This window comes from Eriocheir sinensis, unplaced genomic scaffold (genome assembly GCF_024679095.1).
Source record: "Eriocheir sinensis breed Jianghai 21 unplaced genomic scaffold, ASM2467909v1 Scaffold602, whole genome shotgun sequence".
In the NCBI taxonomy this organism is placed as follows: Eukaryota; Metazoa; Arthropoda; class Malacostraca; order Decapoda; family Varunidae; genus Eriocheir; species Eriocheir sinensis.
Window position 1 is genome coordinate 145,001 of NW_026111946.1, and position 14,176 is coordinate 159,176.

A 14,176-nucleotide genomic window follows, 5' to 3' on the forward strand; every position below is an offset into this window, starting at 1 on the left:
AAAGGAAATAGATATATACAATAATAATAATAATAATAATAATAATAATAATAATAATAATAATAATAATAATAATAATAATAATAATAATAATAATGGTTACACTGACACACTTTTTCCTCATCTGCTTCGAAAATTTTATTATAATCACGATAAATTTATGCAACACACACACACACACACACACACACACACACACACACACACACATCCATATTGCTCTTTTAGGATGACAATGTATCTCTCTCTCTCTCTCTCTCTCTCTCTCTCTCTCTCTCTCTCTCTCTCTCTCTCTCTCTCTCTCTCTCTCTCTCTCTATTCCAGGTATGCAAACAGGTGTGTAGGGGGCGTAGGGGAAGAACATGTGTGGTGGGGGTGGAGAAAGAAGAGGAGGAGGAGGAGGAGGAGGAGATGAGTCATAACCTCCTTTGCTTTTATCGTGACCTCCGCCACCTGTTCAGGAGGAGGAGGAGGAGGAGGAGGAAGGATATGGGGGTTGAAATGAAAAAGAAAGTTGATGAAATAGGGAAGGAAGGAAGGCGAGAGACAAGGAGTTGGAGGGCGAGGGCGAGGGTGAGGGCGATCACGAGGAGAAAAGACGCAGAAGAAGAAGAAAATAAGAAGGAGGAGGAAGAGGTGGAGGAGTTGGAGGAGGAGGAGAGGGAAAAAATATAAGTAGAGTGTTTCAGGTGATGCATCTCTTTGCGCTGAAAAAGACGACTAAATCTGCGACCCCCGTGGCTGGTCTCTGGCTCGTGGGTGCCGCGCCTCGGCGACTGAGGGAAATAAACAAACCAAGCCAGGGACGCACAGCACCCGGCCACTCCCTGCTGCAGGGCGTGCTGCGTCACAGCACTGCTGCGTGCTTTGGGATCACCTAAACAGCATAATGCGGGCGTGGCACACACAGCTGCTGAGGACACACGGGGGAGTCATCGCGGCGTGTGTCACTGTGGCCGTGCCTATAGACTGATTGATTGATTGACAGTTTATTGTTGCAAGTAAAACAACAAAGGAGAAGGGAGGGGCACGCCATCCCAACCCCCAGGCAGTACATAGTGTGGTTATACAACTAAGGATACATGTGGAGGCTGCACTAGGAAACTAAAAAGATACAATGGTGGGGGACAAGTGCTAAAAAAATAAAGGCCCTGATTTAGTCAAGGGAGCAGACATAAGGGACTGTACACATGGACTACAGTCTAGAGGCAAATGCAGGCTACTCACTAAGCACCTGTAGCACACTGCCTGGCGCGTTGGAGCACCGGTTCTGAACAAAATTACTACCACGCCCCTCAGGGAAAGGGTACTTCCCCACACGCCCTCCTTCATTATACAGATAGATTATATTCCATATTTAATAAACAATGGGAAGCCTGAGTTGTCTTTAGTACGTATACTAAAATTAGTAAAGGCGATAATTTTGTAATTCTTCGTGAGCTTCTCAAAAGTAGTCCACGCTTGTTTTAAAATAATAACACAGTCCAACAACATAAACCCCAACTCTTCCCCGGGACTCGCGCCCCCCATGAAAATTCCTAGCGCCCCTCGGGTGCCGCACACTGCGTGGTGGCGCTATTTTTCTTAGAGCGGCTAATCACACTGACGTGATTCCTTGATGTTTACATGAAGTCATAATTAAGTAGGCTACTTATTCCGTTGTGTATATAAGGACCATTGTAAACCATTGTAACTACTTCTACTCTTCCTTTACACCACTGAAGATGGCGGCAGTGTCCACCGAAACTGTTATGTTAAAAATATAAGTCTATCGTCTGCCAGTGTGGGTTTTTAGCTATTTTTCTTGTTTACATCGCGGCCTCGCTGGGCGCCCCACGAGCTGCCCTCCGCCACAACCCCGGGGGCCACAGCCGCCACCGCTGCTCGTGAGATTGACCGTCAGGACAGAAAATACACGCAAGCCACGAGCGAAGATCTTTCCAGCGTGACGCCAACTTCATCCCGAAGGAGATTTGATACAGGTCCATTAAGGGGCTGTTACACTGGGCAAATTTTCCGTGGATCTTCAGTCAAACCACGATTTCCGCTGGCGTGGTTCTCATTTGTTTCTTGTTACTGCTGATGATGATGATGGTGAGTAATACCGTCGTCCTTCAGTGAAATCTACCGTAGCTTTGGAAGATCGTGGACACGTCAGAAAACCACGGAAATATAAGAACCACGCCAGCGGAAATTGTGGTTTGACTGAAGATCCACGGAAAATTTGCCCAGTGTAACAGCCCCTTAATGGACCTGTATCAAATCTCCTTCGGGATGAAGTTGGCGTCACGCTGGAAAGGTCTTCGCTCGTGGCTTGCCGATCATCGAGCTGAGACTGAAGAGATCCACGGAAAATTTGCCCAGTGTGAAAGCCCCTTTAGTTTCGCGGGTGCCTGACGCGGCCCACACCCTGACTACAGCACTACAGCAGGCACCCGCGCTATGGCCCTGATGGCTGTCTGCTGCCTGCTAGCCCGTGCTTCCATGTTTCCCAGAAGACGACGAAGAAGAGAAAGAAAGAGGAGGAGGAGGAAGAGAAGAAGGAGGAGGAGGAGATAAAGAAGAGCGAAAGGAGGAGGAGGCACACAGAGACTAATTCTTCATAAAATAATGTAAGATTCATAATAATCTCTCTCTCTCTCTCTCTCTCTCTCTCTCTCTCTCTCTCTCTCTCTCTCTCTGTGTGTGTGCGTCTTTTTTTTTCTCACATTCATCCCACTTCCACTTTTCCTCCTCCTCCTCCTCCTCTTCCCCCCCCCTCCTCCTCCTCCTCCTCCTCCTCCTCACTGTCCTCTTCCTCCTCCTCTGAGTCATCCTTCACCTGCCTCATATTCTCTAATTTGGAAGACGAAGGAGGAGGAGGAGGAGGAGGAGGAGGAGAAGGAGGAGGAGGAGGTCAATTCTGTTTACCATAGTCCCAAGGATGTCTACTATCCCCCCCCCCTCTCTCTCTCTCTCTCTCTCTCTCTCTCTCTCTCTCTCTCTCTCTCTCTCTCTACCATCTGGAAACAAAGAAATAATTATAGAAAGAAAAAAAAAGGAAAATTGCACCGAATGAAGAAACGGATGAAGGAAATAAAAAAAACAAAAAAGAAAAAGAAAAAGAATGTTAGGAAGAGAAATTAAAACAAATCTGTCACTAACTATATATGTGTGTGTGTGTGTGTGTGTGTGTGTGTGTGTGTGTACTGGTATATCCAAACATGAGATTATATAAAAGAATACCTAATGTTTTATATTTGAGATCGTCGGTAAATAAATTAAACAATGAACACTTACATTTTGCAATAATATTAAGCTCAATGCAGAGATAATACATGTAGTTTAGTTAGCCCTTAAAATATCACGTCAAATTATCCATAGAAAACGTAGTGTGGAATGGGTGGCCACTGTATTCATTTAACACGATTATTATTATTATTATTATTATTATTATTATCATCACTATTATTATATTACTTAATAGACTTGATAGAACAATAACAAGCAAATAGATACATAGGTTGCCTGATAGATTACTTAATAGACTTGATAGGTAGCCTGATAGATTACTTAATAGATAATATAGCAACAATAAACTATCAATCAACCAACCAAAAGTGTTTCATAAGCTTACTGTGTGACTTACCTTCATCCCTAGCAGAGGAGGAGACAAACTCGTCCCTTCATGCAAAGTTCCATGGTAGTTATTTCCTTTCCTCGTGTGTCCTCGTGGTGTTTTCTGTGTTCTGTGTGTTCTTTAATGTTCCCTGTATCCTCAGCTTCAATGGGGTGGCGGTAACTTCACTATGGTTTGAAATATTAACGAAAATGTGACGAGATTCTCCCGCACACACCTCCAAGATATTCAATGCTATAACGTAGGTCTGTATTTCTTCGTTTTCTTCTATTCCTCGTGTGTCCTCGTGGTGTTTTCTGTGCCCTGAGTGTTCTTTAATGTTCCCTGTATCCTCCACTTCACTGGTGTTGCGGTAACTTCACTGTGGTATAAAATATTAACGAAAATGTGACGAGATTCTCCCGCACACACCTCCAAGATATTCAATGCTATAACGTAGGTCTGTATTTCTTCGTTTTCTTCTATTCCTCGTGTGTCCTCGTGGTGTTTTCTGTGCTCGGTGTGTTCTTCAATGTTCCCTGTATCCTCAGCTTCAATGGTGTTGCGGCAAAATCACTGTGGTATAAAATATTAACGAAAATGTGACGAGACTCTCCCGCACACACCTCCAAGATATTCAATGCTATAACGTAGGTCTGTATTTCTTCGTTTTCTTCTATTCCTCGTGTGTCCTCGTGGTGTTTTCTGTGCCCTGAGTGTTCTTTAATGTTCCCTGTATCCTCAGCTTCACTGGTGTTGCGGTAACTTCACTGTACTCGGAAATATTAAGGAAAATGTGAGAACACTCGGGGTGGCCATCACGTCAGAGGTAAACACTGCGCGCGCATCTCCCGTAGCATGAACCTCAAAAATGGGGTCAGGATATATTTTAAGCTCCTTTTCTCCATAATTACGAGCTTTATTACTGTAACTCAACTAACTCCACAATCGAAAAGAACTAAGTGAGTGTTGTGTAATATCAATAACCGCTCGTTGGCTCATTTTGATGTTTCGTAGCAAAGATATTTAGGTCCTTCGAGGCTTTGATAAGGTGGTTTGACACGGGCAAGTTTTCCTCCTGCCAAGTGTGTAGGGATATTAGTATTTGATGGGGGACTACGTTATTATATACCTATTTGGGAGGCAATAGTACCCGTGGATCTCTCTCTCTCTCTCTCTCTCTCTCTCTCTCTCTCTCTCTCTCTCTCTCTCTCTCTCTCTCTCTCTCTCTCTCTCTCTCTCTCTCTCTCTCTCTCTCTCTCTCTCTCTCTCTCTCTCATATTCTTTTTTTTCTTCCATTATTCTTTCCTTCCTTCCTTCCTTCCTTAGTTCCTTCTCTCCTTCCTTTAGTCCTGCCTTATCTCCTTACTTCTTTCCCTTCCTTCTTCCATTTTATTTACTTCATTTCATATAATTTTCATCCTTCCTTATTTCCTTCCTTTCTTTCTTTCCCATTTTCTTTCTTTTTCCTTCCTCCTTCCAATTTATTTTATTTCCCTTTCCCTCATTCTCTTATATCCCTCTCCTTCTCTCGGTAGTCTATCTTTTTTTTTCCTTCTTCCTCGATCCTCACGTCTCTCCTCCTTTCTACCTAATGAAAGGAGGGATACTAATCATCAGATATTGGTATTTCAGGGGCTAAGCTATTTATTTGGATTTTGGACCCCGCGTTATTTAAAAAACGCGTAAACCAAACTCGCGTAAATCGAGTTACCTGTAATACTCTCGATCGGATCTCTGGGCACATCCTTAACATTTCCTCGCCCAAGCTCACATATTTGAGAAGGCTTCCACGTACAGGAGTTGTGGTCATTTCCAGGGGTAGCTTTATGACCCTGGTGGTAGACTGACCCTTCGTCTGCACCATGAACCTAAACTACCACCCATGAGAAGCCGGCTGACCTCCTTTTTGACCTTTGGAAATAGTTGTTGTAAGGGCCGGGAGCTTCTGACAATGCCGTCCTTGGGGCTGTATTTTAAGACACCATCGCTTCTCACATCAACTATTTCTAAAGGTCAAACAGCTAGGGCATCAATCTGGTTTTCATCAGTGCTTTTTAAGGTTCATGGCACAGAAGAAGGGTCAAACTACCACCAGGGTCATAAAACTACCCCTGGAAAGGCCTACAGCTCCTACGAAAGCCATGTCAAATATGTGAACTTTTGGTCTCTTCCCCAGGTTCACCAGTCCCACGGGGGAGAAGCAGCTGCACGTGGCCACTGGGGACATCTTCCCGGTGGAGCTGGGCTGGGCCATGAACCCCGGCTCCCCCTACAGGCACCATTTCGACGCCAATATAAGAGCCATGATTGAGAATGGTCTTGTGACTAAGGTAGGTAGGCAGCTGACTAAGAGAAATGTATGGGTACTATGTTTTTTTGGGGGGTAATCTCGGTGTTTTCAATTATTTGTCCATCACCTCCGTTTCTGGTGTGACGGTAACCTTGCTACAGTCTGAAATATTAACGGAATGTAGCTACACTTAAGTTAATACACACCCTTCCAAAATATGCAATGCTAAGCCTGTGTTTCTTCGCATTCCCCTAATCCTCGTGTGTTCTCATAATGTTTTCTGTGTTCTTTAATGTTTTCTGTATCCTCCACTTCACATCTCTCCTCTCGAAATTGACCTCTCTTTCGACCACTCCTCTTTACTCTTTCATATAGGAGCAGTTGCCTCGCTTCGACCAACTCTTGAGGCGTTCTGAGCTAGGCATCTTTTCAAACTTTCAAGAGGAGGGTATCAGGACATCTCTCCTCTCGAAATTGACCTCTCTTTCGACCACTCCTCTTTACTCTTTCATACAGGAGCAGTGGCCTCGCTTCGACCAACTCTTGAGGCGTTCTGAGCTAGGTAACTTTTCAAACTTTCAAGAGGAGGGTATCAGGACATCTCTCCTCCCGAAATGACCTCTCTTTCGACCACTCCTCTTTACTCTTTCATACAGGAGCAGTGGTTAGCGGGCTTTTCTTTTCTTTTCATTTTTTGCCTTGGTCTACTTCCTCTACACACATGCCGAGGAAAAGTGCAGGATCACCCAACTTCCCATCCCAATGTTCTGGTTTTCCTGTGTACGTCGCTTGCCCCACTTCAGCAGGGAGCGACACACATAAGGAGAGTGTAAGGAAATAATGATAAATTCTCCCAGTGGCTGCGAGACGTGATCAATGACCCCAAGAGGAGAGAGAGGGGTGACCTGACCTCCTCCACCACCACACAAGCCCTGGGCCTCCACCACCTCCAGGTAAGATAGACAGATAGATGCCAGATAAATATATAGATGAATGCATTGATAGATAAAATATAGTTCGATAGAGATCTGGAGATGCAAATACAGATACATAGATAAATTAATACATAGATGCAGATAGATAGATGGGTACAGATGTAGCATAACTATGTAGATTGATAAATAGGGTGTGAGGGAGCAGTGTAACGATCAGAAGTGTGTGTCAGGGTGTATCACTGTGCTGTATAGTGTGTATCAGGGTGTAAGGAGTGAAGGTTTGCATTCTAGGGTGTGTTAGAGTATAACTGTACTTGTGGGGGTAACACTGTATTGTGGGTGTAGCCAAGTGTATATGGGTGTATAACTGAGAATATAATGACATTGTCCAGTGTATTCCCGGGTGTAGCTGAGTGCCCCCAATAGTGAATACAGTGTTATATAGTGCAGGTGTACCAGTCCAGGGTGTAGCTGAGTGCCCCCAATAGTGAATACAGTGTTATATAGTGTGGGTGTACCAGTCCAGGGTGTAGCTGAGTGCCCCCAGTAGTGAATACAGTGTTATATAGTGTGGGTGTACCAGTCCAGGGTGTAGCTGAGTGCCCCCAATAGTGAATACAGTGTTATATAGTGCAGGTGTACCAGTCCAGGGTGTAGCTGAGTGCCCCCAATAGTGAATACAGTGTTATATAGTGTGGGTGTACCAGTCCAGGGTGTAGCTGAGTGCCCCCAATAGTGAATACAGTGTTATATAGTGCAGGTGTACCAGTCCAGGGTGTAGCTGAGTGCCCCCAATAGTGAATACCGTGGTATATAGTGCAGGTGTACCAGTCCAGGGTGTAGCTGAGTGCCCCAATAGTGAATACAGTGTTATATAGTGTGGGTGTACCAGTCCAGGGTGTAGCTGAGTGCCCCCAATAGTGAATACAGTGTTATATAGTGCAGGTGTACCAGTCCAGGGTGTAGCTGAGTGCCCCCAATAGTGAATACAGTGTTATATAGTGCAGGTGTACCAGTCCAGGGTGTAGCTGAGTGCCCCCAATAGTGAATACAGTGTTATATAGTGTGGGTGTACCAGTCCAGGGTGTAGCTGAGTGCCCCCAATAGTGAATACAGTGTTATATAGTGTGGGTGTACCAGTCCAGGGTGTAGCTGAGTGCCCCCAATAGTGAATACAGTGTTATATAGTGTGGGTGTACCAGTCCAGGGTGTAGCTGAGTGCCCCCAATAGTGAATACAGTGTTATATAGTGTGGGTGTACCAGTCCAGGGTGTAGCTGAGTGCCCCCAGTAGTGAATACAGTGTTATATAGTGTGGGTGTACCAGTCCTGGGTGTAGCTGAGTGCCCCCAATAGTGAATACAGTGTTATATAGTGTGGGTGTACCAGTCCAGGGTGTAGCTGAGTGCCCCCAATAGTGAATACAGTGTTATATAGTGTGGGTGTACCAGTCCAGGGTGTAGCTGAGTGCCCCCAATAGTGAATACAGTGTTATATAGTGTGGGTGTACCAGTCCAGGGTGTAGCTGAGTGTACTGGTGCACCATTGTTCTGGGGTGCACAGGGATGGGGTGTAACCTTCTCTTGGGTGTGTTCCAGGGTGTGTTTTACTTCCTGGGTATTGGCTACATGACGTCCTCTCTGGCATTCCTCACTGAAGCTCTTCTCACCTGGAGGGGGCATGGACGCCTTAGCTAGGCTGTTATAACACCTCGGACCCCTACTTAGGTCTTGTGACGTCCCAGCCAACGTGCAATGAACCTTTTCGTTAAGTACGCCAACTGACCCTTTACATAATGCCGTAACATTTTCACCTTTAAATCAATGTTGGGTTGAACACTTTTTATGTGAGTGTCCAGGACCATACTGTGGAAGGTGACCCATGTCAGCCTAACCTGATCTTCTGCACAGTGTTGTGTACTCACGCATGACCAATAATAAAACCCTTGCAACAGTTGCTGCTCTCCTTCCCTTGATCCTGAGTGGGTTGGTAAAGGTTAAGTTGGGGGCACACGCCACAGCTGCGCATGGCCTCGGTGCTCATATATGTTGCATTTGTGCACTGACGTTTGTATAATATCTAGTGGCAGGATCCAAGAAGCGTTAGCAATGTTGTTAACTGAAATAGCGACGTTGCTAAGTGAAAGAACAATTGAGCAGGGTTTCTTAACCTGGGGGGGGAGGGGTATATGAGTGCACACACACACACACACACACACACACACACACACACACACACACACACACACACACACTGTGGTGCTGTGGATAAACTCATCTGCCACCTGCAAGGCTGAGTAAGGTTTTTTTCTCATTGACTGATTTTTTTTGTCTGCCAGAACAGACAGAAGGTGGTGGGGGGGAGGGCAGTGTGTGGGGTAGCCACAGTTACGGCCGGTGTCTCTCTTACACTTTTGGCTGGGCAGGAGGGAGATTCCCACTTCCTCAACCTTTCCCTTCAAGTTCGCTCTGAGCCTGTCACCGCGATCCCCCCCATCCCACCCTTCCCTTCCTGTACACACCTGCACATCCCAGGAGACAATAGGAGTTGATTAAGAAGGGGAGGCTCTTTCTTTCTCTATATATTTTCCTTCTTTCTCTTTCTTTTTTCTTTCTCTTTTTCATTCTTTCCTAATAGGGTGGTGGGGGAATGGAATAGACTCAGCAATCACATATTGAGTGCAGGGATGATAGCTTGATTTAAGAGTACACTGGATAGCTACATGGACGAGGATGACAGGTGGCAGTGGGGGGAATCTGAAGCTGCCTTGTGTAAGCCATTAGGGTAAGTTTGCCAATTCGTACGCGGTTCTCCAATTAGTACGCAAAATTGCGAAAAAAAACTGCCTACATGAAATGCGATAAATTAAAAGGATGGGGTGTGTCTCAAAATTTACCTTAACTATTTGGCTGTAATCCCACAAACATGCATAAAGTAATGTCTATTAACAAGGGAAAAAAAAAAAAATGTATCCCCCAAAATCCAAAAGTCGTAAATTGTTAGCCAAAATCTAAGGCTAGTGAATTTGGGGTAGCCTTATTTTGAGCGCTGTAATGCAATTTATTCCATGTTTTCTTGTTTCAGGTACATGGATGATGGACTGGACTAGTGCCTACACCTGGAATTACTGGAATCCAATATACCCTGGAAGGTGGGCGGGGGGTGCGTACTAATTGGATACGAACCCCCTTTCCAATTAGTATGCAATTTTTCAAACACCATTTAGAAGGCTGTAAACAACACCAGAACAATGTTTGAGTCTCGCCCTAATTCCCAGAGTAATAGAGATGCATTTCCTATGACCAGTTTCATGGTGACAATTCTCATAATTTGGGGTATCACACGACCAATTAGTACGCACATTTATTTATTTATTTATTTTTTGTGCGTACCCACTTCGTACTGCGCAGTGCATTCCTACTTGTACATACGCGCATACTCACATGTACGCACGTAGAGAGGATGGATTGCGCACTGCGTCGTACTTGTACCATCCACAATAATATTAATAATTTATGTGAACGTAATAATTTCTACCATTTTACAGACACACAGCTGATCAGTTATGCCTAGACCTAAAACTAGAAAGCCTGCTAGGGATGATGATATAAGTGGGGATGATCGCCACCAATCATTTCTTTTCACATAGGTTAAGGCCAGGGATGATGAAGGATTTACAGTTTCATTTCTAAAGGAGAAAGGCCAGGGCAGTGTTGCCAGATTATCGTATTCACCACATTGTATTCATCCTTTTTAAGCCTCAAACTCACGTACCTACACAAATGACGATAGAAAATTGAAGTTAGCGTTAAAACTCCTATTTAGTGATGTTTCTATGTGCTTTTTTGCTATAGTTATTGGTCAGAAACTACGACAATACAGTGGGATGTGTACGATAATTTGGCAAGCCTGGGCCAGGGCTTCTTCGTCGTTCCGGACAGAGAGATCTCATACTCAGTGAAGAGGGAGGAACTTGTTGTTTTAATTTCGCCCACATCAGCTTGCATGAACAGAGTTTTTGGTTTCAAGTTTGTTTCTACTATTATTCACTCACTGAGATCACATCTTGCTAGGTAATTCAATGGCAACATTAAAAAAGTAGGCAGTTTCCTAATTTAGTTTTCTCAGAAGCCTACTGACTTATTATAGGTCTACATATAGCATTCACTAGACCTATTCAATGGCAAGATTTTTAAAAAGTAGGCAGTTTCCAAATTTAGTTTTTCAGAAGCCTACTGACTTATTATAGGTCTACATATAGCATTCACTAGACCTATTCTATGGCAAGATTTTTAAAAAGTAGGCAGTTTCCTAATTTAGTTTTTCAGAAGCCTACTAAATTATTAGGTATTGGTCTACATTTACTGACTGCAAAGCTGGAGAATAAAACTCAGCAATAATAATTAAGTTTATTTAGAAATAGTTTATGATTAGTAAGAAATGAGAAAAATAAAAGTTTACTGAAGATTAATTAGAATAAAGATGAAAACCACATGATAAAAGATATTATCATTTACGATTTTTGTTGTATTTTGCCGGCTTTTTTTTTTTTTTTTCAAAGAATTAAAACTGCGTGTTTTGCTTAGTAGAATAAAGCTGGAACCATCTAGTACCATGTATAATTGACCATACAACTACTTGAGACCATCCGTCCCCGGCGGAGATTACGTCGTTTAAATCCCAGGTATTTAAATCGGTCGCCCTTTAAATTTTTGTTCATTTTTACGTACGCGTAATGTAGCGCCGTACTCATGCATTCCTAGACAAACATCATTTAACATGAAATGGTCAGGAGACTCTTGTCTATAACACACTGGAATGCTAGAGTAATATTTCAAAAGGTTTTAGAATTAGAAGCCATCGAGTACTAATTGGAGCATGTGCATACTAATATGATTTTGGGAATAATTCATATGCACTCACTTTCAACCCTTCCCTCTCAAAAACTATTAAATGTATATAAATTTTCTTTATATGAGATAAAGGCCAATCATTCCCCAACAAATTTACCCCATACCCAATACAGGTAGCTCTCGATTTACGCGAGTTTGGTTTACGCGTTTTTTAAATAACGCGGGGTCCAAAATCCAAATAAATGTTTAATTTAGGCGTTTTTTTCACTTATACGCGATATTTTATGGAGTGGCCACCAGATGTCTCACGCAACTGGACTCACACGGCCACACAGCTGAGCTCAGTTCTTCCCGCGCGCCACTTGAACAATACAGTACCTGCGCTGCCACGCTACTCAACAATAGGGGTGGGCAGGTACCGGTACCAGTACCGGTACTAACGGTACCAGCAATACGGTACGGTACCGGTACCAGACTGCTCGGTACCGGTACCAATACTAGCCAGCCCCTCATGGTGTCCTTCATTTCTTCCTCACACGAGAGAGGCTGAGAATGAGTGCCCGAGTGGATATCTCGGTTCTGGTGACACGCGGCATGCAGCTGTTTGATGTGTGGGTGTGGTTGTGTGGTTTGTAAACAATGCAAATGGCGGCCGGGCTGGGATTGCGTGAAATAACTCCTCGTACAAGACTCATGATGTACAGTTTCTGATATCATATTCACCCCATTATTCTCACTAATATTAATAATTAATAATGAACACATGGACATTTTTTTCCAATATGATTTTTTATGTAGCTTGTACTGCTCCTTAGTCATACAATCTTCAGCCACCTGTGACATCAAGATCAAGATCATACAAATGGCGCCCGATGGAAAAACGGGATAAAAGCAAGGCATGGACGATCCTCCACCGATTTAGTCTTTGTATAGTAGTTATTAGATCGCCCTGTATTCTATGGTAACATATTATAGGACAGCTACGGACTATGAAGGATTATAAACAATAATAAAGGTAAGGTTGCCGTTGTTATTTTATAAGACGAAAAACGGACCCTTAAAAACATCTCGAAGAAGAAAAAAATCATTAAAAATTTGTACATTCAGCGTATAACGCGCAGGGCTAAACTTTCAGGCATTTTTTATGTGAAAAAATGCGCGCTATACTCCGAAAATTACGGTATTTATTTTTCGACAGAAACCTACCTCTTGTTTGATTTACATTGTTTTTGAATTACGCGACCTCTTCAAGAACGCAACACTCGCGTAAATCGAGAGTTACCTGTATTCTACGCCTCTCGGTTTTCCGGTGAGAACTCGGAAAAAAAAAAAATTGCCGATTTTCGCATACTAATTGGTGAACTTACCCTAGGCTTCTTGCAGTCTCCCTATGTTCTTTTGTTCTTATTTGTCTGTACCTTTCTGATAGCTCATTTGGTAAAGCGCTGCACTGCCACACTCCACGGAACGATGGGGCGGGTTGAGCCACGATCAGGCCGGGCTTTTTCCACTAACTAGGAGTGGTTGCTGTCCCCCCATGAACAAGGGGGGTGGGGTGTGTGATGTCCTGGCAGTAACAGAGATTGACTAATGAGCCTTGCAGTTGCTCTAATCGGGAGGGTACATGCTGGCAATTGCAAGTCCAGCTTGTGATCAGGCCGTGGTGAAATACCTCACAGGTGTGTCTTGACGTGGCAGGCAATAGAACTCTTGGTGGTGAAACACTTGCCACAAACATCACACTCAAACTTCTTCTCACCAGTGTGGATGAGCATGTGGGTGTTGAGGTCACCTTTACGAAGAAACTTTTTCCCACACTGATCACACTCAAAGTCTTTAGTACCAGTGTGGAGGACCATGTGTGACTTGAGGTCAAGTTTACGAAGAAACTTTTTCCCACAATGATCACACTCAAAGTCTTTAGTACCAGTGTGGAGGACCATGTGTGCCTTGAGGTCGCCTTTACGAAGAAACTTTTTCCCACAATGATCACACTCAAAGCTTTTAGTACCAGTGTGGACGACCATGTGTCTCTTGAGGCTATATTTATCAGCAAACTTCATCCCACACTCTTCACACTCAATGTTTTTACCAACGTGAGTAGCTACATGCTTAATGAGTGAAACTTTATGAAGAAATCTTTCCCCACACTGCTCACATTCAGAGCTTTTAGCACCAGTGTGGATAAGCATATGTCTATTGAGGTGACCTTTACTAGTAACCTTTTTCCCACACAATTCACACTCAAAGTTCCTAACAGCAGTGTGTGTGGGGGGGTGTTCAGTGTTGCCACCCTCAGCAGTGACCCTCTGCCCAGCCTGCAAACACCCGAGCCTTTCCTCGCCTGCCTGGGAGTGGGTGTGTCTGGCCTGGCTGGTGCACACAGCCTGCACACACCCGAGCCTTTCCTCGCCTGCCTGGGAGTGGGTGTGCCTGGCTGGTCCGGGCTGTCTGTGTCGCTGCCTGGTCTCACACCTTCCATTGTGGCACCACTCCTG

The 14,176-nt window shown here is 44.1% G+C and overlaps 2 protein-coding genes across 2 annotated transcripts; one reads left to right on the top strand and one right to left on the bottom strand.

Moving 5' to 3' along the window:
• Nucleotides 1-692: 692 nt before the first annotated feature.
• LOC126993332 (uncharacterized) lies at nt 693-8,778 on the top strand. Its single transcript, XM_050852276.1, has 4 exons — nt 693-862; nt 5,778-5,931; nt 6,749-6,844; nt 8,424-8,778. The coding sequence occupies exons 1-4, from the start codon at nt 693-695 to the stop codon at nt 8,520-8,522; spliced, it is 519 nt and encodes a 172-aa protein (XP_050708233.1). The 3' UTR covers nt 8,523-8,778.
• A 2,444-nt stretch (nt 8,779-11,222) lies between these two features.
• Nucleotides 11,223-14,176, bottom strand: LOC126993341 (gastrula zinc finger protein XlCGF57.1-like). The gene has a single exon (XM_050852405.1). The coding sequence runs from the start codon at nt 13,868-13,870 to the stop codon at nt 13,352-13,354; it is 519 nt and encodes a 172-aa protein (XP_050708362.1). The 5' UTR covers nt 13,871-14,176; the 3' UTR covers nt 11,223-13,351.

What these genes read in the sequence shown, in the direction of transcription:
- LOC126993332 (XM_050852276.1), top strand. Translation starts at nt 693, where the DNA reads ATGCATCTCTTTGCGCTGAAAAAGACGACTAAATCTGCGACCCCCGTG. An exon ending in CTGCGTCACAGCACTGCTGC is followed by an intron (nt 863 to 5,777) that starts GTGCTTTGGGAT and finishes TCTCTTCCCCAG; the next exon opens with GTTCACCAGTCCCACGGGGG. An exon ending in TGGGCCTCCACCACCTCCAG is followed by an intron (nt 6,845 to 8,423) that starts GTAAGATAGACA and finishes GGTGTGTTCCAG; the next exon opens with GGTGTGTTTTACTTCCTGGG.
- LOC126993341 (XM_050852405.1), bottom strand. Translation starts at nt 13,870, where the DNA reads ATGCTTATCCACACTGGTGCTAAAAGCTCTGAATGTGAGCAGTGTGGG.